The 26,339-nt window shown below is 41.9% G+C and overlaps 1 protein-coding gene across 1 annotated transcript in view; it reads right to left on the bottom strand.

Moving 5' to 3' along the window:
• LOC126191454 (amyloid protein-binding protein 2) overlaps positions 1–26,033 on the bottom strand; it is a 92,341-nt gene extending 66,308 nt beyond the window's left edge. Inside the window, exons 1-4 of the mRNA XM_049932334.1 lie at positions 25,776–26,033; positions 25,524–25,637; positions 25,319–25,442; positions 17,621–17,747 (exon numbers count right to left, since the gene is read on the bottom strand). Of these exons, the coding sequence (XP_049788291.1) occupies positions 17,621–17,747; positions 25,319–25,442; positions 25,524–25,637; positions 25,776–25,943 (533 nt within the window). The 5' untranslated portion in view covers positions 25,944–26,033. The remainder of the gene's footprint in view (positions 1–17,620; positions 17,748–25,318; positions 25,443–25,523; positions 25,638–25,775) is intronic.
• Positions 26,034–26,339: the final 306 nt, after the last annotated feature.

Consider the following 26,339-nt stretch of genomic DNA (forward strand, 5'->3'; position numbering starts at 1 on the left):
TCAACACTGACAAAAAATAAAGGCTGCTTACTTCCAAACAGATGCATATGCAGTACACAAACTTAAAACTTGGCTGCAACTGTTGCTCCTCATTAGTGCTTAAGTCAGTAAACTGAAGAGCAAGCATGGCTCGTGATAGGGGAAGTGGCCTGTCCCAGATGAACACTACAACTGCCATTCAGTCATACGAATAATCATGTTCCTATCTAACACTGTAGTACAGCATGCAGTGATTTACATAGATTCTGCTCATATGCGGTTCTTCTGTCACATATATTAGTCACTAGTTTCTGTTTCCTGTACACTGTTAACGCATTTAGTGAAACATGAACATTCCATCAGTGTGTCTGCACACACTGCTAAAGGGCCAATACAGCCTTGTGAAACAGATGGTAGATGTTCCTTGTGGTGTAGCTGTGTAGAGAAAGTGGGCACTCGCCTGCCCACTCGTTCCGCTTTCAGACACACTATACTGCCTTGAGATCTGGTGCTAAGCTCCACATATTTTTCAGTAATTTCAACTTCGTTGTCACATGCCCAAAAGGTGCCTTAAGCGGTTTGCCAGTCAGTGAATTATGTTCAATGGAAGAACTATGGGACTGGGGCAGAACAATAAACGGACAGGGATGTCTGAATCAATGTTCAGTGCAAGCTTAGGGTAATTACTTATCCAGTTTATTAAGATTTTTGGCTGCCGGCCATGTGACGCTTTCCACTTCTTTTCCTGAAAGCCTGTAAACTACTACTCCTGGATTACGTTTCCAGTTTCTTTGAATGTTTCATTTTTTCTCACATATTTTTAATGACTGTAAGATTTTGCAAAAGATATGAAAGTTTACTTAAGTCACAATAATTCTTTATCATCATCCTGGTCCTAATAATATATATTCACCTTTCTATAACTGAAAGCCAATAATCTAACACCATAATTATAAATTATTACACACTACTTTCAAAAAGTATAATTTTTTGTGTGAAAACATAAATATTTGCACATGATCATGTTGCATCACTTCATTTCTATAACATTCTATGACAAAGGGAAAAAATGTTTTACAAATCAGAAAAAGAAGAAAACATCTGAAAATAATGTAAACAACTGATTTAACAAATGTTTCATGAAATCCACATGAGAAATTCTCACTTAAGAGTTGAACATAATTCTTCTTGCACAATGTCAGGATCATCATATGAATCATTTATATCGTCATTCTCATTGTCTTTGTCAACATAATCTTGCTCCAGTTTACATGGATTTATGTACTGAATGAACAACTGCTGCCCTCCAGCAAATGATTCCACACAACGAACACAATCTACCAGATTATTTGGAAACCACATTTCCATCATTTATCAGCTGTTTTAGAAACTACATGTCACTTGCAACATACAATATACCGATAGAACCCATCGACATAAGTAATTTTGTACTTAAAAATGGGAGAAATCATAATCCATCAGATGATGGGACTGGTAATCCACCATATTTTTTGAATACCATCCAATGGCGGGACTGGCAGTCAGAGTACTAACTGCCCTAGTTTGTTAAAAGTGGTGTAATACTAAAACCGTGTACAGCTAAGTGATTGCAGTACAATTCAACAAAGGGAACACTACAACCCAGTCTGTGGCTGGTCGTCGATCATGACTACTACAGCATACCCATACTGTTCACATTCATTATGCATATTATTACACCGTTATGCCATTTACTGTGCAGTGCATGTATATCCTTCTTGTCGTGTGTTTTTCAATTGAAACTTCAAAGGGAAAAGAAATGCTTTTGTACTGATTTACTGGTCACAGTAACGGTTATTTACAGTGAATATAGGAAAGAGGGGACAGGAAGGAGTGAGACTAAAACCCATCTCACACACACCTGCCCCTCTGCTAGTTGTTCCTAACCTATATTCCTGTCTTCCCCAATAGTCCTTATACTTACACTTATACTTTATTATTTACTATACCTGCTCCACCAATCTACTCAAAGAGAGGTGGGGGGAGGGGGGCGTTGGGTGCCCGAGGGACATGGGGTTTGCTTAGGCAGCGGAGAGAAGGGGGGTTTGGTTAGGTGGTGGAGAATCAAGGGGCAATCACGGGGCTGCCGGGGGGGGGGGGGGGGGGCACAGTGCCTGGCCACTCACAGGGCCAGGGGCAGACACGGGGCTGGAAGGCCACGAGGCCGTGGGGGCCAAGGAGGGTCACGGGGCTGAGGGACGGGGGGTAAGGCGGCTGAGGCACGAGGGGTGTCAGGTGGCCAAGAGATGAGGGACGTCAGGCAGACGAGGGATGACGGGGTTAGGCGGCCAAGGGACGAGTGGGTTAGGCGGCCAAGGAACAAGAGCATTAGGCAGCCGAGGAATGAGGGGTTATGCAGCTGAGGAATTTGGAGGTTAGGCGGCCGAGTAATGAGGGGATTAGTTAGCCACCAAGTAATGTGGGGATTAAGTGGATGAGTAAGGAGGGAGTTGTATCCAAGTAATGAGGGGGTAAGGCAGCTGAGTTACAAGGAGGTTACGTGGCCTAAAGAGGCAGTGAGTAGAGTAGGTCTAGCGAGCCAGTGAGTAGAGTAGGTCAAGAGATAAGGGAGAAAGGAGAGTGTGAGATGCAGATGGGAGCAAATAAAGAGAAATGGGAGGGAGATCATTAGATGGGGAGGTGGGGGAGTCAGGAGTTAAAGAGAGGGAAAGAATTACGGGTTAAGGACAAAATATTGTCCACATAGTTTATGTATAAGTGGCACTAACATGGTAAGTTCATTAACAGTGAAATTATTTTGTATTTATGCACTCATTATTCTTCACACTTAGCTCTTAATCAACTGTCACTGTCCTCTATATGTCTTCCACTTCTACAGTAATGTATTAGAAATCCTTCACTGTAAGAAGACCCCCCTCCACCCACCCTCCTGGCAATGCAATACTGGTTACACAGGGTGACTAAAAAAATGTCAATTAGTTACAAACCACAGCATGCACACACTTTATTCAACATTAACATGTCACTACAGATATTTGGAGTTGGGTTATGACATGTTCGATATGCCTGCCATCAATTGCAAGGATTCAGATCCGGAGAATATTGCGGCCAATAAAGAACCATGCCAGTGGCCTCTTGGTACCCCAGAACCAGATTGCAGTCCCTAAACTGCTCCTCCAGGACATCAAACACTCTCCTGCTCTGATGGGGTCAAGCTTGTATTAACCATATCTTGTCGAAATCAGGGCCACTTTGGATAATGGGAATGAAATCATTTTCCAAAACCTTCACATATCCTATGAAAAAACTGAGTATATGGAACATAAAAATAATACAGAAAAGTTTATGAAAAAGTATGGAAAAATTAAAAGAGTTGATAGATTCAAATACCTGGGGGAGTGGATCCAAGCCAATGGACTGGATAACACAACACATAAAGAAAGAATAAAAAAGTTAGAATTTGCATATAAATTAACACAAAACTACTACAATAAGAAATCAATATCCATACAAGCGAAGATTAAACATTATAATTCAGTTATTAGGACACAAGCAACATATGGATCAGAGTGCCTAACATTGAATAAGAAAGATGAATTAAGAGAACTAGAAAAAAAGAGAAAAATACTAAGAAAAATACTAAGAAAAATTCTAGGTCCTGAGAAAAACAAGGAAAATAGGTGGATTAAAAGGAGAAATGAAGATCTATACAAAAATACAGAAAAGATCACAGATACAATGAGGAAGAGACGGCTAAAATTTTATGAACATTTAAAAAGAACGGAAGAAACAGGAAGAAACACGGATTACAAAGAAAATTTTTAATTACTTTAGTAAGCTGAAAAAAACTGTAGGACGGATAGAAGCAGTAAAGAAAGACGTCAACAAAATAGTTGTTACAGAAGAAATGGTACGTGACAGGAATCACTTTAGGCTACTTATAGAAAACGCAAACTATGAAGAAGATGAGCCAAAACCTCGACCCAAGAGAGTGTGGACAGGTGAGCAGAGACGAGCAGTTGGTGAGAAAATGAAGAAGTACTGGGAAGAACGGAAGAAAAAGAAACACCATAAGTCTTAAGTTGTATGCGGTCCATAGCTGGCCAAATTCATAAATAAAATAATTTTTTTAAAAAAACCTTCACATACCGTACAGTAGTCACCGTGCCATCAAGGAATATCACATCAATTATTCCACGACTGGACACCGCACACCACACAGTCATCTGTTGAGGGTGAAGAGACTTCTCGATTGCAAAATGTGTTTTCTCAGTACCTCAAATGTGCTAATTTTGCTTACTGATGAACCCATCCAAATGAAAGTGGGCTTTATCGCTAAACCAAACCATATTAATATCAAAGTCCTGTTCGTCAATTCTGTGGACAACAGTGTTGGCGAAACACAACTGCTGTTCCATGGTACTGGCGCTTAATGGCTGATGGGTTTGAATTCTGTATGGGAAGATATGCAGGTCTTCAACAACAATAGGTTGCAGTGTCTCCCATTAATTCCCACCTGTTGTGCAGATCATCTGATCGATTTCCTGGGGCTAGTTTGAAACACAGCTCATGTCTTCTCAATGTTAACCCCTTTTTGGATGTCCAACATTGCCAACACAGTCATCAAGAACACTACCCATTCTCTCAAACTTGCGAATCAAATACTTGATTGTTAGCACACTTTAACCATTTGTCTTCAGCTTGAATTCAGTCGCAAACTTCTTTTGAGCTGCAGTTGGGCCGTTATTGCTCACATAGCAGGCCTTCATAAGCACTATACTCTCAGGCACACTGTAGCATGACATTTTAATGTGCAAATGGCTGACAACAACAAGGCGCGTGCACATGCTATTACTAAATCCCATCGTGCACCGCACCCAACCATGCAGTTTGAACGTCTTAAAGCAAACCATTAAGAAGTTATGGCAATTTTATTTCATATAGTTCAATAATTGTCGCACAGTATACAGCCCCATCACAAATTATCTTCTTGCGACAATTTCCTCATCTGCACCCTATACCCACAATTATTTGTTGGATGTATTCCAATCTCTGTCTTCCACTATAGTTTTCACCCAGTACAGCTGTCTCTAATGCCATGGAAGTTATTTATTGCTGTCTTAACACATTTCCTACCATCCTGCCCTTCTTCCTGCCAGTGTTTTCCGTGTGTTCCTTCCTTCGACAGTTCTGTGGAGAACCTCATGTTATCAATCAACTTAATTAGCAAAATCCTTCCAAAGCACCACATTTCAAATGTGCCGATCTCTTCATTTCCAGCTTTCACCAAATCCATGATTCACTTTCATAGCCGGCCAGTGTGGCCGTGCGGTTCTAAGCGCTTCAGTTTGGAACCGCGTGACCGCTACGGTCGCAGGTTCGAATCCTGCCTCAGGCATGGATGTGTGTGATGTCCTTAGGTTAGTTAGGTTTAAGTAGTTCTAAGTTCTAGGGGACTGATGACCGCAGTAGTTAAGTCCCATAGTGCTCAGAGCCATTTGAACCATTTCACTTTCATACAATTCTGTGCTCTAGTCAAACATTCAAAGAAACTTTTTCCCTCACAACAGGGCCAATGTTAAACACTAATAGACTTATTCTGGCCAGGAATGCTCTCTTTGCCTGTGCTAGTCTATTTTTTAAGTCCTATTTCATTTGTCATATGTTGTTTCTCTGAAATGGTGTGTGTGCGGAATTGAAACTTCCTGGAAGATTAAAATCTTTGCAAAGGTCCCAGGTTCAAGTCCCAGTCTGGTACAGTTTTATCTTGCCAGGAAGTTCCATTTTTACTTTTGCTTCCAAGGTACCACAATTCCTTCATTTCATGTGGTTGGTTGATTGAGGGTTGAGGGATTAAACAGTGAAATCAACAGTCTTTGGCCAAACGGTAGCGCATCATAGCTCATCTGAAGTTAGTGGCATCTGCCAGAACTGTGACTGGATGATGTAAAGACATGGGAGTGGTAGAATCAAACCATTGAAGGCAATACTGATGTCAGAGTATTCCATTTCTTCTGAAATGGGCAACATAAACACATACATTCACGTAAACGCCCCAGCAGCCAGAGACAGCAGTCGTGTGTGTGAGAGCTGCATTTGCATGATTATGTATGGCTATGTCATCTATGTCATGTATGGCCATGTCATGGAGGTCTTCTGGCTAAAAGCTTACATGTCTAGTAATCTTTCTGTTGTGCCTGTCTGTGACTCAACATCTCCACTATGTGGTGAGTAGCAATCTACCCTTTTCATAATAATGTCATAAATTGAACAATCACTTCTCATCTAATTACATTTGTTTCTGAAATACGAGATGCAGCATTATATAACTTACATTCTGTTAGGCATGTGACAAGTCTGTTCTTACCCCAAAATCATGGCTAATTTTCATATACCTGGGAAAAGTAGGCTGGCAAAATTGCAGGAAGAAGCTTGCTCGTGAAGAAGAAAAACACTGTAAAGTGGAGCAGAGAGAGGCAGAGAGTATCACCAAAGGAAGGAAAGTAATGCAACATTGGCAGAAAAGGAAGAGCAATGCAAAAGGGGTGCACAAATGCCAGAGACAGTGAGAAAAACTTGAAAAGCAATAGCAAGACACAAATGTTTATTAAATTTCTCCTCAAGCACTCAAGCAATGGGGAAAGTAGTCTGCAGAGCTAAGAATGGATTGCCAAGTCATCCAATCAACACGCAATGGTACAGCAGCAAATTTACTGCAACTATTATAAAAACACAGTTTTTGGTGTAACATCATGCAAGGAGAGATCGGATAACATTGTACAGATATCTGTGATGTGATTACAACTTTCTATGTCCATGACAGTAGGAATTATCAATTTGAATCTAATACACGTCTACATGATATCTGAGTTGTTATGCTTAATGTAGATTATGACATTGAGGAGACTAATTTTATAAAAACTTACAATGGCATCTTTGCATGGCCAGATGGCAAAGACAAATACATTACAACTGATGATACTGATATATGCCTGTTTTATCTGAACCAACACCTGGCAGGAGGGATGAACTGATTTTTTCTGTCCTGTTTTCTGGGTACAATGTGTGTTTAATAGTTGGTTTAAGAATATTGTTCACTTACTTGGCATTTAATGTCTTTTTATGAATGTAGCCTTAGAGATTAATTGTGGATCTCACTCCAATATTTTTTTGTGAAGTATAGACATCATCATGGGGTTGCCTAGTAAATTCATAGAACAAATAAGCCTTTACTATTATTTTATAGTGTGCTCATGGTACATTTCAATCATTTTTAAACATCTATAGCAATAAAAAATTTTATGGACCAAGTGTCAAATGCCTAGTGAGCATTAGCATCCATAATAATATGTAATACATAGTAGAACTATAGAAACTGTTGTGACTCGCCGATCATTCAAAGTGCTGCCGTGCAATTACACGCGTCCTCTACGTGCGGCGCTGTCTGCCAGCCATGCAGCAGCTGCGCCACCTAAGCAGCCAGCCGAGCAGTGGCCGCTAGACTGGGACTCAGTGTTCATTCTAATGCTAACGTGTACACATGTCTTACTTGTCAACTTACTCTGTGACTTATATGTGTTGTGTCGTTCTGAAATATATGTGTTAAACTTGAAGTCCTAACAATTGGCGACGAGGTAGTGGATTTTTCCTTTTCACCGTTGACTCACAGGGTTCCATGGCTACTGTCGAGCAACTATTGCAAAATCTCCTTGAACAGCAAACGCTTCTAACAGCGGCGATTCGCGATTTCGTCGCGGCGTCAAATGCGGGGCGTTTCTCGTCGTTGGCTATACCTCCTTTTCCTCCTTACGACGAGTAGGCGGAAGACTGGTCTGATTATGAAAAACGTCTTCGACAGCACTTCTTGGCATTTCATGTCACGGACGAACAACCATGTAAGTCTCTGCTCCTTTCCTGGATTTCACCTCAAATGTATCGGTTGTTGTCGCAATTGGCTCCTTTGAAGGATCCTGCGTCTTTGTCCTTTGCTGAAATGTGCTCACTTCTGTCTGTCTATTTTAAAAAGCAAACGCATGTGGTAGCCTCTCGTGTTGCCTTTTATCGTTGTCAAAAACAGCCACATCAATCCTATCACACTTGGGATGCTGAACTTCACGGCCTCAGTCGAAAGTGTCAATTTGTTACTGACGTTCACACAGAATCCTATGCCGATTCCATGGTACGGGATGCTATTATCCGGTCGGCGCCCGACAATGAAGTTCGGCAACATGCCCTTCAGTTGGCGAATCTGACTCTAGATGAAGTTCTCTCCATTGTGCAGTCTTTTGAAATTTCTCGCGCCGCTGGGGCGCAAATAGAGGCGTGGGGTGACGTCAGGGAAATACAACCTCTGTGCACTGTTGACGACGCATGCGGCGCGTCCCCGCCGGCCAACGTGGCCGCAGTGCGCTCCCACGTGCAGCCTCGGCATAGCCGTAAACAACCCCCTAAGAAACTGCAGCAAAACCCCCGGCAACTTCCTTCATGTCCACGGTGTTTTACGAAACATTCACGCGAGGATTGTCCCCAACGTTGCGCTGTGTGTCACAATTGCAAAAAGAAAGGTCATGTGTCTTCCGTTTGCAAATCCGACCGCATACATGATGTTCATGAACATGACGCTGATTCTGATTCTGTGTTGTCTGTCAATTGCATTTCTTCCCTTTCAGGGAAGTTATTCCTCACTGTCCAAATCCTTGGTCGAGATGTTCGCATGCAAGTGGATACCGGTTCTGCTGCCACTATAATTAATTCTCAGACGTATCTTCAGTTGGGTTCTCCACTCCTGTCACCTGTCACTCGGAAATTACTGATGTACAATAAACAGAAGATTTCTCTCTTGGGACAGTTTAATGCTGAGGTATTTTACAAATCCGTCGTTCGCACTGTTCCCATATTTGTGGTCGACCAGAGCAACGCAGAAAATCTTTTTGGTTTCGATGCCTTTCGCGTTTTTGGGTTCTCCATCGATGACTCTTTAAATATTGTCTCTGATGCTATTCCTTATGCTCAACTGGATTCCTTGTCGACAACATTTTCGTCCCTTTTTCCTCCTGGGTTAGGCCGTGCAAAGGACTTTGAAGCTCATATCACGCTCAAACCCACTGCTCGGCCTAAGTTTTTTCGGGCTCGGCCCACTCCTGTGGCCCTTCGTGATCGGATAAAATGGGAGTTGGATCGTCTCACTGCTTCAGGGGTCTTGCTTCCTGTCACTTCCAGTGAGTGGTCCTCTCCTGTCGTTATAGTTGCGAAGCCAAATGGTGATATTCGTCTCTGTGGCGATTTCAAAGCCACTGTAAATGCTCAATGCCTCATCGACACTTACCCTATGCCCCGTCATGAAGAACTGTTCACTAAACTTGCTGGAAGCCAGTATTTTTCTAAAATTAACCTGTCAGAAGCTTATCATCAACTTCCTATCGATGCTGCTTCCCGGCAGTTTCTGGTCCTTAACACGCCTTTCGGCCTCTATCAATACCAACGCTTGCCGTTCGGGGTTGCTAGTGCCCCTGCTCTCTTTCAGCGATTCTTGGAACAATTATTGCTCCCTGTCAATGGGTGTATCAATTACATGGACGACATTGTTGTCACTGGCTCCACCACTGAAGAACATCTTCAAAATCTCCGCACACTTTTTCATGTCTTACAGACTGCCGGTCTTAAGTGTAATCTTCAGAAATCACAATTTTTTCAGGCATCTATCACGTACTTGGGGTTTCAACTCTCTCGGGATGGTATTCGTCCGCTTCAACAAACTGTCGCTGTGATCGATGCCCTTCCTCGCCCTACATCTGTTAAGGAATTGCAGGCCTTCTTGGGGAAAATAGCATATTATCACAAGTTTTTACCGTCTGCGGCTTCGGTGGCTCAGCCGTTGCATCGCCTGTTGCATAAAAAGGTGCCTTTTCACTGGTCCGCGTCATGTGAAGCGGCTTTCCAGAAATTGAAGACTATGCTGAAACAGGCCCCGTGCCTGGCTACTTATCGACCTGGCCAACATCTTGTTCTTGCCACAGACGCCTCTCAATACGGGGTCGGTGCAGTCCTTGCGCACCGTTTTTCTGACGGTTCGGAACAACCCATTGCTTATGCCTCCAAAACACTCACGGATGCCCAACAAAAGTATTCTCAAATTGAGAAAGAAGCTTTGGCCATTATTTATGCTCTTCATAAGTTTGGTGTTTTTCTCTATGGCTCAAAATTTCATCTTGTTACGGATCACAAACCACTTGTTTCCTTGTTTCATCCATCAATGTCAGCTCTTTACTTGTTCGGTTTCAATTATGAGATTCATTTCCAGCCAACGGCTCAATATGCGAATGCTGGTGCTCTGTCTCGCCTTCCCATGGGTCCTGATCAGGCATTCGATAGGGATGAACTTATGTGTTTCCACCTGGTAGATATCGAAATAGACGACAGAGGGATAGAGAAACAATTAAAATCGCTTAAAAGAGGAAAGGCCTCTGGACCTGATGGGATACCAGTTCAATTTTACACAGAGTACGCGAAGGAACTTGCCCCCCTTCTTGCAGCGGTGTACCGTAGGTCTCTAGAAGAGCGTAGCGTTCCAAAGAATTGGAAAAGGGCACTGGTCATCCCCGTTTTCAAGAAGGGACGTCAAACAGATCTGCAGAACTATAGACCTATATCTCTAACGTCGATCAGTTGTAGAATTTTGGAACACGTATTGTGTTCGAGTATAATGACTTTTCTGGAGACTAGAAATCTACTCTGTAGGAATCAGCATGGGTTTCGAAAAAGACGGTCATGTGAAACCCAGCTCGCGCTGTTCGTCCACGAGACTCAGAGGGCCATAGATGCGGGTTCACAGGTGGATGCCGTGTTTCTTGACTTCCGCAAGGCGTTCGATACGGTTCCCCACAGTCGTTTAATGAACAAAGTAAGAGCACATGAACTATCAGACCAATTGTGTGATTGGATTGAGGAGTTCCTGGATGGCAGGACACAGCATGTCATTCTCAATGGAGAGAAGTCTTCCGAAGTAAGAGTGATTTCAGGTGTGCCGCAGGGGAGTGTCACAGGACTGTTGCTATTCACAATATACATAAATGACCTGGTGGATGACATCGGAAGTTCACTGAGGCTTTTTGCAGATGATGCTGTGGTGTATCGAGAGGTTGTAACAATGGAAAATTGTACTGAAATGCAGGAGGATCTGCAGCGAATTGACGCATGGTGCAGGGAATGGCAACTGAATCTCATTGTAGACAAGTGTAATGTGCAGCGAATACACAGAAAGATAGATCCTTTATCATTTAGTTACAAAATAGCAGGTCAGCAACTGGAAGCGGTTAATACCATAAATTATCTGGGAGTACGCATTAGGAGTGATTTAAAATGGAATGATCATATAATGTTGATCGTCGGTAAAGCAGATGCCAGACTGAGATTCATTGCAAGAATCCTAAGGAAATGCGATCCGAAAACAAAGGAAGTAGGTTAAAGTACGCTTGTTCGCCCACTGCTTGAATACTGCTCAGCAGTGTGGGATCCGTACCAGATAGGGTTGATAGGAGATATAGAGAAGCTCCAACGGAGAGCAGCGCGCTTCATTACAGGATCATTTAGTAATCGCGAAAGCGTTACGGAGATGATAGATAAACTCCAGTGGAAGACTCTGCAGGAGAGACGCTCGGTAGCTTGGTACGGGCTTTAGTCAAAGTTTCGAGAACATACCTTCACCGAAGAATCAAGCAGTATATTGCTCCCTCCTACATATATCTCGCGAAGAGACCAAGAGGATAAAATCAGAAAGATTAGAGCCCACACAGAGGCATACCGACAACCCTTCTTTCCACGAACAATACGAGACTGGAATAGAAGGGAGAACCGATAGAGGTACTCAAGGTACCCTCCGCCATACACCGTCAGGTGGCTTGCGGAGCAGGATGTAGATGTAGATGTAGATGTTGCCGAGCAGCGGGTTGTGGACGGGTTCCCCATCACTGGGGACAGGCTGGCGGCTGCTACGGGTTCTGACCCTACCCTCTCCCGGGTTTTACACTGTATTCAGAAGGGTTGGCCAGATTGCCCGTATGCTAAGACTTCTGATCCGTTGCGGAACTACTACACTTTGCGCTACTGCCTCACGGTTAGGGATGGTGTTATCCTCCTCTCCACTGACAATGCTTCGCCGCGTGTTGTGGTACCTGCGTCTTTGCGTGCTTCAGTCTTGCGCCTCCTTCACCAAGGGCACTGGGGTGTGTCTCGCACAAAATCTCTGGCGCGCCGTCATGTGTACTGGCCTGGCATCGACTCTGAAATAGCACACATGGTCGCTGCCTGCGGCCCTTGTGCGTCACAAGCCGCTGCCTCTAAGTCATCTTTGTCACTGTGGCCTTCACCTGAAAAGCCCTGGGAGGGCATTCATGCTGACTTTCCGGGACCCTTTTTAGGTACTTATTGGCTCCTCGTAATTGACGCCTACTCTAACTTCCCTTTCATTGTCCATTGCACGTCACCTACCACCGCAGCAACCACCAGTGCTCTCGCCCGCATGTTTTCTTTGAAAGGCCTCCCCTCTACTCTTGTCATTGATAATGGTCCGCAATTTGCCTCTTCCGAATTTGCGGATTTTTGTGCTCGTCACGGCATTACGCATGTCACGGCACCACCGTTCCATCCACAATCCAACGGTGAGGCTGAATGACTGGTCCGCACATTTAAGGCTCAGATGCGGAAACTTCTGATTTCTTCTGCTGCTGATGATGCGCTTCTCCAGTTTCTGGCGTCTTACCGTTTCACCCTCATGGACGACCACAGCCCAGCTGAGCTCTTACATGGCCGACAGCCCTGCACGCTACTTCATCTTCTGCGGCCTCCCACCTCACAGCCGCGGGTGCCTTCACTTGGCCGGTTCACCGCCGACGACCTCGTCTGGATATGGGGATATGGCAGGCGGCCAAAATGGAGCCCGAGCCGCATCTTAAGACACCGTGACAGACGCCTGTATGAAATCCAGACGGACACAGATGTTGCAGTGCATCATTCGGACCAGCTTCAGCCTCGGGTGCCAGCAACACCTGTTCCAAATGCCGCCGCACCACCTTTGGCTCTACCTGACGCTCGGGATCTGGGCATCTCTCAATACTCACAACGCAGCCCTCTCACCGTCATCGCAATGCTAGCACCAGAACGGATGCCACCAGGAGACGTGCCCATGCAGGAACCGGAGGACCATCCTCTGTCAGAGCAAATCTACTCGCCTCCTCCTCCAACGGATGCCGACACATCGCCCATGTCTCCTGCATATCAACTGGACATGCCGCAATGGGCAGATTGGTTCATGGGGCCCCAGCAGATTCACCCCCTATGTCTCCGGTCATCTCGACCCGTTATCATAGGGGACACTTCCGTCCATACGGGAAGCCTCCTCCTCGAGACTTTACGGCGAGTCAAACAATGCCTATGGACGTTAGCCATCTCCAGGACACCTCCATCAAGACCAGTGCAACAATTTCAAAGGGGGGAAAAGTGTTGTAACTCGCCGATCATTCAAAGTGCCGCCGTGCAATTACGCGCGTCCTCTAGGTGCGGCGCTGTCTGCCAGCCATACAGCAGCTGCGCCACCTAAGCGGCCAGCCGAGCAGCGGCCGCTAGACTGGGACTCAGTGTTCATTCTAATGCTAACGTGTACACATGTCTAACTTGTCAACTTACTCTGTGACTTATATGTGTCGTGTCGTTCCGAAATATATGTGTTAAACTTGAAGTCCTAACAGAAACAATGTGTCATTACCATATAATCATAATGAATGGTCAAGGTTACCGGTAAAAATATTACACAACAAATGATTCCACGTGGATGGATATGTGTGTGTGTGTGTGTGTGTGTGTGTGTGTGTGTGTGTGTGTGTGTGTGTGTGTGTGTGTGTGTGTGTGTGTGTGCGCGCGCGAGTGTATACCCATCCCTTTTTCCCCCTAAGGTAAGTCTTTCCACTCCCGGGATTGGAATGACTCGTTACCCTCTCCCTTAAAACCCACATCCTTTCGTCTTTCCCTCTCCTTCCCTCCTTCCTGACGAAGCAGCCGTTGGTTGCGAAAGCTAGAATTTTGTGTGTATGTTTGTGTTTGTTTGTGTGTCTATCGACCTGCCAGCGCTTTCTTTTGGTAAGTCACATTATCTTTGTTTTTAGATATATTTTTCCCACGTGGAATGTTTCCCTCCATTCAGTCAACAGTACAGAAAAAAAATTTTGAAATGGAGGTCAAACCCAAAAAGGGCCAAAAAATTCCTTCAGTAGAAAAACTGAAGTGAAATAAATGGATAAAAATGTAAGTGAAAGAACGTAGAACCTAGAGACATAGATGGGTCAACATCAAAGACTGGCAACATGAGAAAGAAAGTTGTTGTTGTTGTTGTTGTTGCTGTTGTGGTCTTCAGTCCTTAGACTGGTTTGATGCAGCTCTCCATGCTACTCTATCCTGTGCAAGCTTCTTCATCTCCCAGTAACTACTGCAACCTACATCCTTCTGAATCTGCTTAGTGTATTCATCTCTTGGTCTCCCTCTACGATTTTTACCCTCCACGCTGCCCTCCAATACTAAATTGGTGATCCCTTGATGCCTCAGAACATGTCCTACCAACCGATCCCTTCTTCTGGTCAAGTTGTGCCACAAACTTCTCTTCTCCCCAATCCTATTCAATACTTCCTCATTAATTAAGAAAGTAACAGATGTAAATATAGTTGATGATGGGGGGGATTGTAGCACCGGAAAGGAAGTAGGAGCAATAGCTTGGGGTCCTATGCTCGCCGCACACATATTCACGAAAGAGGCATGAGCTCCCTGAGGGAACTTTGCCTGCTTCTTGGTACCCGTTTTTCATTGTATAAGTTTATAATTACTCTCATTTCTGCTACTCCTCAATACTTTCATCTTTCTGCAATTTGCCCTCAAATAGTCTTCTTATGTCCTTCAGATCTTCCTTGCTTTCACCAAGGATAGTAAGGTTATCAACAAATCTTTTCACTGCATTGATATCCTTTCACCCTGAATTTTAAACCCACTCTTGAACCTTTCTTTTATTTACATCATTGTTTTTTCAGTGCACAGACTGAACAGTAGAAGAGAATGACTACATCCCTGCCTTTCACCCCTTTTAATTTTAGCACTTGATTCTTGGTCTTCAATTCTTATTGCTTCTTCTTGGCTCTTAGACATATTGTGCATTACCTGGCTTTCCCTACAGCCTGTCTCTATTTTTCTGCAAATTTTGATCATCTTGCACCATTTTACATTGTCGATAAACCCCACACGCATGTGTTTATTGTTCTTAAGACTTGTTTCCATTATCAATCACAACGCCATAACTGTCTCTCGGATGCCTTTACCTTGCAAAAGCCACACTGATCATCTAACAGAACCTGTTTTCTATTCCTTTCTTCTGTACATTATTCTTGTCTGCAACTTGAATGCATGAGACATTAAACTGATGGCACAATAGTTCTCGCACTTATCTGCCCCTGCTCATCTTTGGGACTGTGTGGATGATATTTTCTCAAAAGTCTGACAGTATGTCTCATCTCAAATTCTACACATCAAGTTGAATAGCTGTTTGTATGCCATTTCGCCCAATGATTTTAGAAATTCTAATGGAATGTTATCTGTGCCTTCTGCCTTATTTGAACTTAAATCTTGCAAAGCTTTCTTAAATTCTGATTCTTATACTGGATACCCTATCTCTTCCCTATTTATTCCTGTTTCTTCTTCTAACACATCATCAGACAAGTCCACCACCTCACAGAAGCCTTCAATACACTCCCCTTCCATCTATTCACTCTGTCCTCTATGTGTAACAGCGGAATTCCTCTGGCATTCTTCATGTTAACACTTTTGCTTTTAATTTCGGGGAGGTTGTTTCGAGTTTTCTATATGCTACATCAGTCTGTCCTGACAACTATTTATTTTCAATTTTTTCACAAATTTTCCTGCACTGATTTCGCCTTAGCTTGTTTCCACTTCATATTTATTTCTTTCCTAAGTGACTTATACTGCTATATTCCTGTCTTTTCCTGAGCATTTTTGTACTTTCTTCTTTCTTTGATTAATTTGAATATTTATTCTGCTGTCGAAGGTTTCTTTGCAGTTACCTTCCTTATACCTACAATTGTTTGTCCAACTTCTGTAGTTGTCCTTTTTAGAGATGTCCATTCCTCTTCAACTGAATTGATTGCTGTAGTACTCATTATCACAGCATCTACAACCTGTAATGATTCGAGAATTTCTGTGTGAATTCTAGAACCACTCAACCCTCTACTGTCTCGAACACACGATATTTTGGATATGAGTGTGGGATGGTAGAATCCTACCTACTGCGCATCACATGTTTGTGTGTGCAGGTTTAAAATCAGTTGCGGGAAGAAAGTAGATGCGGCGGACGAACAGCACCAACAAGTACCTGTCGGGCAATCCATAGATGTTTTAGTGAGTGTGTTAGGAAGAACCATGGAGTTTATACACAGCCCTGTGCTTATTGTGTCATTGACTATTGTTATTAAAAAAAACACAGTTGAAAAAGAACTCCTGAAAACTCTTGACATAAGCTTGCTATAGGCAAGCCTTTTTCTCTGATTCATGTTAAGAAAAGTTGTGGTATCAAAGCCAACTTTCTTTTAACCTTAATTTGTTTCTGACGTTCGGCTGTACGAGAGACTTACAGGAAGTTACATATTTATGCGGAAAGTGAGAGTTTTATTGTGTATGGAGGATACATACATCGTTAATTGACGAAAAGTAAAGTTTGTATGTCTACTTATTTCATAAGTAGAATGAGTCTAAAAATTCCTGTACCTAGCGTTTTTTGACGGAGAATAAGTCAAGAGAGTTTCCAGCAGCTGGTTAGACAGTAAAGAAGAGTAGCTGCAAGTTCCAAATAAGTCACCTCATAAAGAAGTGGAAGGTGGTTTGGGGGAATAAGCCGACATAACCCAGATTCACACTCACACTAAGTTGTTAGAACATTAGAAGCCTAAGAGAACTTCAAACAGACATTATCATTTCTCAGTACTTCAATTTCCCACTTATTTCCACACTGATTCTCCCTGACAATTCTCTTAAACTGCAGCCTACTCTTCATCATTACTAAATTGTGGTCCAAGTCTACATCTGTTCCTAAATACACCTTACAATACAATACCTGACTCTGGAATGTTTGTCTCACCATGACGGACTTCAGTTGATATCGTGCCATGTCTACAGGTCCTTTCCATGTATACTTCCTCCTCTTGTGTGAACTACGTATTCGCTATTCCCATATATTGGTTGCTTGACTCAATTAAGTCTTTCTCCTCTCATTCCCACTACCAAGCTCATATTTTCCCCTCAACACCATCTAAAATTGCTTTCCCTGCCATAGCATTCCAATACCCATGGTTTTAGGTTATCTTCTCCATTTACATACTGAGTTTCCCATTCAATGTCCTCATATAAACTTTCTCTCTACAGAGAGCTGTTATAGAATCAGAAAATGTGAATAAACACTTCATAAACACTTCAGGTGCTTTTGATATGTTATTGTGTGCTGACAGTACGTCTTTTTTTGGTGCTGATTCGTCTAACATTTATTTTAGCCCTCCCAGCAACTTCACGTTAATAAAAAAAAATTTAAATTTGAACTTACTTGTGACAACATTCCAGCAGTTTCTGGATGCAATAAATAGACCCATCAGACATATAACAAATGTCTCTACAGGTTACCAGCACTTTTTCACTCTCAGCATACCATCCCGCATCACCAAGGAAGTTACCTGCAAAGTATATTCTCATGTAAGAAAACTTGTAGCAGACACACTACTGACCCACTCAGCATGTATGTAAATGAATGTATAACATCAATCTAAATACTCCTTTTTTTTTAAAAATCCATGTCTCTTTGAAATACACAGTTTGCTCTGACTCCATCTACGAAATCACATCCAAAATATTCAAAAGTAAGTCCAAACAAAAGCGCTGGCAGGTCGATAGACACACAAACAAACACAAACATACACACAAAATTCTAGCTTTCGCAACCAACGGTTGCCTCGTCAGGAAAGAGGGAAGGAGAGGGAAAGACAAAAGGATTAGGGTTTTAAGGGAGAGGGTAAGGAGTCATTCCAATCCCGGGAGTGGAAAGACTTACCTTAGGGGGAAAAAAGGACAGGTATACACTCGCGCACACACACACATATCCATCCGCATATACACAGACACAAGCAGACATTTGTAAAGGCAATTTTCCCACGTGGAATGTTTCCCTCTATTATATTCAAAAGTAAATTCATACGCATTTAGAAAATAACTGAATTCAGTGCAGTCACTGTGTGTGTATCTCATTAAGAAGAAGAATGTCATAGTCTGTATTACAATTTGAAGACAACTATACTGTACAGTTATGCAAATTTAATCTCTCTCTTGAAAGCTCGTGTGTGTGTGTGTGTGTGTGTGTGTGTGTGTGTGTGTGTGTGTGTGTGGTGCACAGGGCATTAACAACAGGGTTCATGTAGCAGCCACGAGTATTTCCATACACAATATTATAACTGTTTATTTGATGAATTTGGATGTCCCAGATACAGTACAAACTCAACATCTATCACCTCCCCTAAATACAAGCAGTAACTACACAATCTAGAATGAAAAATGTTAATAACCTGCCTTCCTACCTAATGCAAGAAAAAAGAACTTGCAGTCACTAAAACTTCATCTAAAATCATCCTCACTGATCAGCTGTTACAAAACAGCAGAAGATTTCATGTAAAACCCCTTTTAATTTTTATTCTTAATATGCCATTTCATAAATTCAGAAATATCTGCCATAAAATAAACAACTACCATGTTTTAACTAGTAACTGACTAATATTATCCACCAATGTAAATGGAGTAATGAAGTTTGAAATCATATTAATGGCAGTTTGTATTACTCATGATTTTACACAGTTAAAAAATTACTTTTCCAAAATCGGCATCTTCGGTCCATGCGCTAATGGTTTTATCATCATAATTGACATCAGGTTTTGTACATCAATACTGTCAGTACACTTAAACAAACAAAATGTGGTATTATGTTTTATAGTAACATATTGTGTTCTTTTCTGGCTACTATATTAATGGGAAGTCATCATTAGTATACAGCAGATCCTTGTTATTTTGAAATTGGATAAACTGAAAACTCTGTCTACCTGTACTGTATTAGCTGTTCAATCCCTGTCAAATTACATCGAAATCTACTGCTCAAACCATATTTTAGATCATTCCTACAACAAACTAAAATTTGGTCCCCACATTACATATTCCACTCTTTATTCTCCGTCTAACTGAATAAGTATGCACATATGTAGTGCTCTGCATTACGGTATTTTCTATTACGCATTTCACATAATCTTTCCTCAATAATGTATTGTACTGTAACTTTGCAAGGATGGCCTGATTGCTTACTTACTGCCCACATGTCAGTTCCACAGTGTAACACGCAAGGGTGGCAGAAGAGAGGGTTTTGCCAACACACCGCACACAGACTGAGACACGCAACAATCCAGAGAGGTCTCTGTTTCCATCTGCTTGTGAACAGTGGATGTGTGTTTCCCCCCTCCATCACTCATAGTATGCCGCCAAAACAGAAATGACCAAATAATGCTCTGACACTAAAACAAAAGCAGCAAATCTTACATATGGTCAACAGTGGAGCGAAGACAAACACAAGTTGCAGAATGCTTTCAGATCCCAAATTTACCATCTCGTCAATCATAAGATCAATGCAGAAAATAGAGGAAAGTCTCCAAAGCTGTTCATTTAGCAACAATAGCAACTGCATGAGGCCAGCCAAACACAAAGAAGTGGAGAAGTCACTGTTTGATTGGTTCCAACCCACGCACTGACTACAAATTCCATTGTTCAACTCCATGCTTCCACAAAAGGCTTGCGATATACACAAAAATGAAATTTCTGCATTTGTGTTTTCTGAGAGCTGGCTATGGCATATGGCAAGAGGTATAAAATCCGTGCCATCAGTATCTGTGTGGAGGCACATATAGAAAACGAGGAAGATATGCCAATGAGTGAGTGTGGGAATTTCAATCCAAGCTCTCTCATTTGTATCACCCAAGAGATGTGTTTGATATGGATGAAACCAACATTTTCTGTAACTTGATGTCTGAAAAAGCATTAAACGTCAAGGGCAAAATATGCCATGGAGAAAAATGCAGCAATGAGAGACTGACGGTGGTCTTGTGTAGTAATTCAGATGGTTCTGAGAAGTTCAAGCCATTAGTGACGGGAAAGTACAGAAATCCACATTGTTTTAGAAATGTCAACCGATTCAACCTCCCATGCCACTACGAGAATAACAAAAAAAGGCTTGGATGACCAAATATCTCTTCCGTGGCCAACTCTTGAAAGTACCATAACAAATGGCTGCAATGAAGGGAGATAGTTTGCTAACTTTAGGCCACTGCTCAGTACATCTGTTTGATGACCTGGAACTTCCTAACATCATCATCTTACCAACTAACACCAAGAGCCATCTGCAACTATTGGATCAAGGAATAATATCCTCAATGAAGCACAATTAGAGACACTGACTACTTATGGCTGCCATCAATGCAATCAAACTGCATGCAACAGTCTGACAATAGAATGTATTGCAAGCTATCTGTAACATGTCTGCTGCTTGGGATGAAGTTACAACAGGCAATATAACTAACTGTTTTCAGAAGGCCTGGACAGCAACTGATAATGCCACTGAAACTGAAGAATAAACTGATGGCCCAACATCTGAACTTACTCATAATGGTGACAAAACTTCTGTTTCTCATGCTGCTCTTCTGCCCTGAGAATGGAAGAATAGAAGCACTCAGACAACCGCTGTACTCCTGAAGAGTCAATCATCATTTCTGCTGACGGTGCAAAAGAGAATGATAATGCTTTATTGTCACCTTCCAAGGAGGAAAATGAAGATATGACACCAACACCCTGCACTGCTGTTCTTTAGAGATTTCCTGCCACTTCTGACGTCATAGCATTTCAGGCTGCTCTTGATGTGGTATCTTCAGACAGTGCCATAACATTACGATCAACAGTCCAACAAAAATTAATGCTTTGTTTTTCCAAATTGACATTTCAAACCAAAATGTGTAATGGATAAGGACAGGTCTGATTAAAACTTAAAGAGTTAAAGAACAGTATACTGAAGTGTTTCTTAAAGTTTATCATTCGACATGTTACACAATGCCCTAATTTGATGGGTACAAATATTGTTCTACAATATGTATGTAAATCTTTGACAATATGTATATATACTTCCTAAATTAAACAAATTTCAGAAATACTGCTGTATAGTGGTGTCTTCTGGGCACAAACAGGTGTGACAGTTCTTCATCACAGTAAACACTTGTGGGGTTGTGTTTTCCTATACGTTTGGTGCCTGCAATGGGAATTTCCTCGTGTGTACTATCCTGTTATGTCATTTGTATTAGCTAATACTGGGATTGATTCATCTTCTTGCCATCTAAACACGAGGGTTAAATAGTGGCAACTATTTATTCACAACTGATACAAAAGAGTTACATGTTTGCACCTGTTACTGCCCTTCAAAGTAGTCACCAGCATTGTGTAGAATCTGTTACCAGCGATGTGGAAGGCATAGTATACCGTTAGCAGAGCCTGTTCTGTTGATGATGTGAATGGAGCAGTCTAAATTTATGGTGATTCTCGTGTACGACTGCGATGGTGTTATCCTAATGCATTATGTTCCTCCACGGCAGACCGTCAATGCACAGTATTACTGTTCGTTTTTGGAGCATCACTTGTGACCAGCTTTGTGAAAGAAGCGGCGACACTATCTGCGCAACCCACCCATCATTTTGCATGACAATGCGGAGGCACATACAGTGCAAGCTGTGGTTTCTCGGTTTGATCGATGGGACTAGGAAATACTCTACCATTCACCATACTCCCCAGACCTAATTCCTTGTGACTTTGATTTGATTCCAAAGATGAAGGAACCAATTTGTGGCATTCGCTTCAGAACTGTTCCAGAGATTTGACAGGAAGTAGATTGCTCCATTCACACCATCAACAGAACAGGCTCTGCTAATGGTAATACTAAGCCTTCCACATCACTGGCAACGGGTTCTACACAATGCTGGTAACTACTTTGAAGAACAGTAACAGGTGCAAATATGTAACTCTTTCGCATCGGTTGTGAATAAATAGTTTCCACTATTTAAGTTCCAACCCTCGCGCAAACTTTTCTACAAGTGCGTGGTACACAACTCTGACAGAATCTTCTCTCATACTTTGCCAATCTCACGCTCTTGCTGATGGTCTTCATAGGTTTGTGTGATGGATTCCCCCCTCCACATAATTCAGCATCAATTCAGTCAGCCACTCTACAGATGTTCAGCAGGACAGCCTTTTACAATATTAAATTCTGGTGTGCATCACTTCACCTGAGGTTCTTTGATGACACCTCTAACTTGTTGTCTCAATATTAAAATACATGGTGTACAATACAGCCACAATTTCATACATTCAGTACTTATGGTGAACTGAGAGCCTGATAACACAGCAACTGGATCTGTGCGACTGTTCATAATTGACAATATAAGGAAAAGTATAGATTGCTGCTCACCGTAAAGATGGCACATTGAGTTACGCACAGGTACAACAGAAAGACTTGTTACACATTCAGCTTTCAGCAAAAGCCTTCTTCAGAAAAGGAAACGCACACATATCCATTCTCACAAGCAATCACACCACATATACACATGACCTCCATCTCTGGCAGCTCGGACTAGAATCCAACTGTCACATGGAGCAAAAGCAGCAATTTGGAGGGGGCGGGGAAGGAATATCAGGATATGGGAGTGTGGGGTGGGCGGGGGAGAAGTGTGGTGTCTGGCAGAGTGTGCAGGGATTAGATAGAGGCTTGAAAAGACTATCACCAAATGCAGCAACAGGAGAGGAGAAGGGAATGGGGAATATGGGCAAGTGCATTGGCAGAGGGTACTATACAATGAAGGTGAGGGGACATGAATAGGAAGGAGGTGATAGGACCAAGGGGGGTGGCTTCTGCCAACATACCTGCCCATCTTTCTCTTCCCCACTCCTCTTCTTTTCCACTCCATCTCCCCCCACCCCCTCCCGCCAACTCCTTGTAACAAACAGCCTCCCATCGCTGCACCTGGTGGCAGACTTCTCATCGCACCTCCAATATAGCCACTGCACATTCCGCTACACACAATACCCATCTCTCCCACACCCGTACCCTGCCACCCCTTCCCCTCCGCCCACACTCCACATTGCTACTTTTCTTCCCTGTGACAGTTGCATTCAGGTCCCAGCTACTGGGAATGGCAATCAGATCATGAGAGGTGTTTGCTTGCTTGTTTGAATGAAATCTGTATTTGTGTGTTACTTTTCAGAGGAAGACTTTGGCTGAAAGCTAAATGAATAACATTCTTTCTCTTGTTCCTGTCTGCACCTCAACGTGTCATCTTTACAGTGAGTAGCAATCTATAATATTCCTTATGTTGTTGATATTCCAGGCTCGAGTTTCCACTGTTTGGATGACATTCAGCTAATTTTTTGGCAAACAAACAAATCATGCACTTACAAACGAATATGTATCCAGTACATTTTACTCAAATCCTTTTTCTTGTTAAACTAACGGAAAATTGTCGCAACAAAATTTGCAGATAGTTAGAAGAGAGATTTTGCATAAGCACTGCTTCCTGACCCACCTGGTGCATCTATATCCATTCTCTGCTAAGTGCAAAAGTCATGGCAGAGGATACTTCTCCTTGTCCCTCACTAGGGCTTCTTTGCACTCCATTTCCACATGGTGTGAGGAAAGAATACCAGCTTAAATTCCTCTGTACGCTGTAATCAGTCTAATCTTGTATTCACAATCTGATCTTCATTTATGATATTTCTATGTGCTATGCAGAAAGCTTTGTCAGAAAGGCAATTTGCATAATCCAAGATATATTAGTTCAGGAACAATGGTCTGCCAATTTGAGAATATTTTCACAATTTTACAGTCCAAAAGATGAGTGGCCTCATAAAAAAAACAGGTCTAGTATTTATATTAGGAAACACATGGAGCCTGGAACTTCATAACTAATTTCACACAGTCCCCTTAGGTACATTCTGCACATACTGAAGGAGGTCAACCTCAGACTGTTTTGACACTTGGCATGGAATAACCCAATTATACCAAAATGCTTCATAAATAAAAACAGTTAGTTAAATCTATTACAGCTTCAAGGTTAAACACTTATTTGATGAAGTCACACACATAGGATATAATTCAAGTGTACAATGATATATCCCTCAGCTCTTGACAATTGCAACGAGCATAGGTATCGAAGGTCAAGCTATTGATCACTCAGTGATTTTGTTCAATCTGATAAAGCTTGAAAACAAATAGCCATTTATCAGTAATGAGCTTATTTTATTCTAGTTACATGCGAGTGTTCAATGAAGATCAGTGACACTTCACATAGAAATGAAATCAACAATGACCAACCACCAGTATCTAAGATATCTTCTCCCCCCCCCCCCCCCCTGCCAAACTGCAGTAGTTGTCACTTGCTTAAGCGACAGATGTCACACCTGACACTTGTAAAATCTTTGTCTCACACTAGGCTAATACTGGTGTGTCCATACATATTAAAACATGAAAACAAAGCACAAAATTCTGTTACATCACACTAATCAATCAAAACTATTTGTTAAGTTCTCTAAGTCCATAAATTTTACAATGACTACATATGGTAGCCATCATACAGGAATTATTTTCTTTTTTTCCTCCCTGCCCCCCCCCCTCCATCTGTGAGAGTTCAAGCTAAATATTGCATATTTATACAATTGGTTTGGGTAGGCCTGTGCCTTGGTTAATACACGCAGTGAGAAGCCCTTTCCCTTTTGTTAAAATACAAACTTCAATCCCTTGCCCCAACACAGGTATTACAAAATCATTAAAATTTACCTACAGGAATAAAAATATCTAGGAACAAAAGTTTCCATAAATGTAGCAATGTATTTGAAAAGCAAATTACAAAATTTGGTAAGTCTCCAAGAGCATAATTATTGACATACTCCATTATCAACGATGCAACATTCAAACTTTCCAAATATCTAAGAAACCTGTGCCTATAAGACACGAATTACACTCTCCAGCAACACAGTTCCAAAACAACAGTTCCAAGACAGAGCATTGTACCATATCAGCTTGCTATCTAGATTTCTTTAAGTTTTAGTCCTTATGATTCTATCACCTTGATGAAAGTAAAACATCCCACTACAAGCTAGTAGCAGAATAATGTAAACAAATACATACCTAATCTGAGACCTAGATCAATCACATTTTCCCGAGATGAAGGATCTAACTGGACACTGTTACATTTACGGATATAGGCAGCAGTTAAGTCTTTTGTAATCCTCCTACTGTGGTCCATCAGAGCCTGCAAAACGGCAATTGTAAGTTATCCACAAAACAAAAACATTTTTCATCAAGGAACATTATAATAATAACAGGCACCCACCTGGAAACTTCTTAGCAGCTGCAGTCTTTTATTCGAAACTTTTAACATTGTTGAAAACACATCAATATCCGTGAACTCGAGATTCAGTAAACAGAGTGTTTGATCTTGGTATAACTGTGTAACAAAAAAAGCCAAATTACTGGCCACAATTCATCATTCCCTACAGAGGGCACAATACATATCGCCCCTAAAACGATCTGTCATTCAGTCTGGAGTAATGGGTAACTGTTGGTACGATATAATCATACATACCTTGTAATATAAATCGAACAGAAGGCTGGCAGGCAATGAACGTATTTCATCTTTAAAAGTAGAATAATTATTTACAACAGCAGCTACACCGAGTTTATAAAGCGATTCTGCCGTCTTATAAACGTGTCGCTTGTCTGCGGCTGAATCCCCTACATTTTCTGCGGCCATTGTTTACCTACATCGACGGACGCCTATCAACACAGAATTCAACATCCAGACCCACAGCTGATGGCCATCACTGACATCAACCAGACGAAACTGAAAACAAGTCAAGCAAGATCTCTGACAGTGTTCTTTATTGTCCGCAAATGGATGCAGTTAAAACAGCGCAAGGAGACTGTTGTTTGGTGAAAATTTTATATCGCAACTATTGATTAACACGATGAGATGCGAAATAAGAAAATGCACTGCAATAATCATATGGCAAAACGTTTTCTTCATTCCTCTGTAAACAAGGAAAGGAAATACTTACGAGTTCTAGCAACAAAGAATATGTCACTATATTCATAACAATTGTACATGTTCTCTTTTGCGTAGAACACTGAAGCTGTTAAATCCGTTGTA

The sequence above is a fragment of the Schistocerca cancellata genome, chromosome 1 (assembly GCF_023864275.1).
Source record: "Schistocerca cancellata isolate TAMUIC-IGC-003103 chromosome 1, iqSchCanc2.1, whole genome shotgun sequence".
NCBI lineage: Eukaryota > Metazoa > Arthropoda > Insecta > Orthoptera > Acrididae > Schistocerca > Schistocerca cancellata.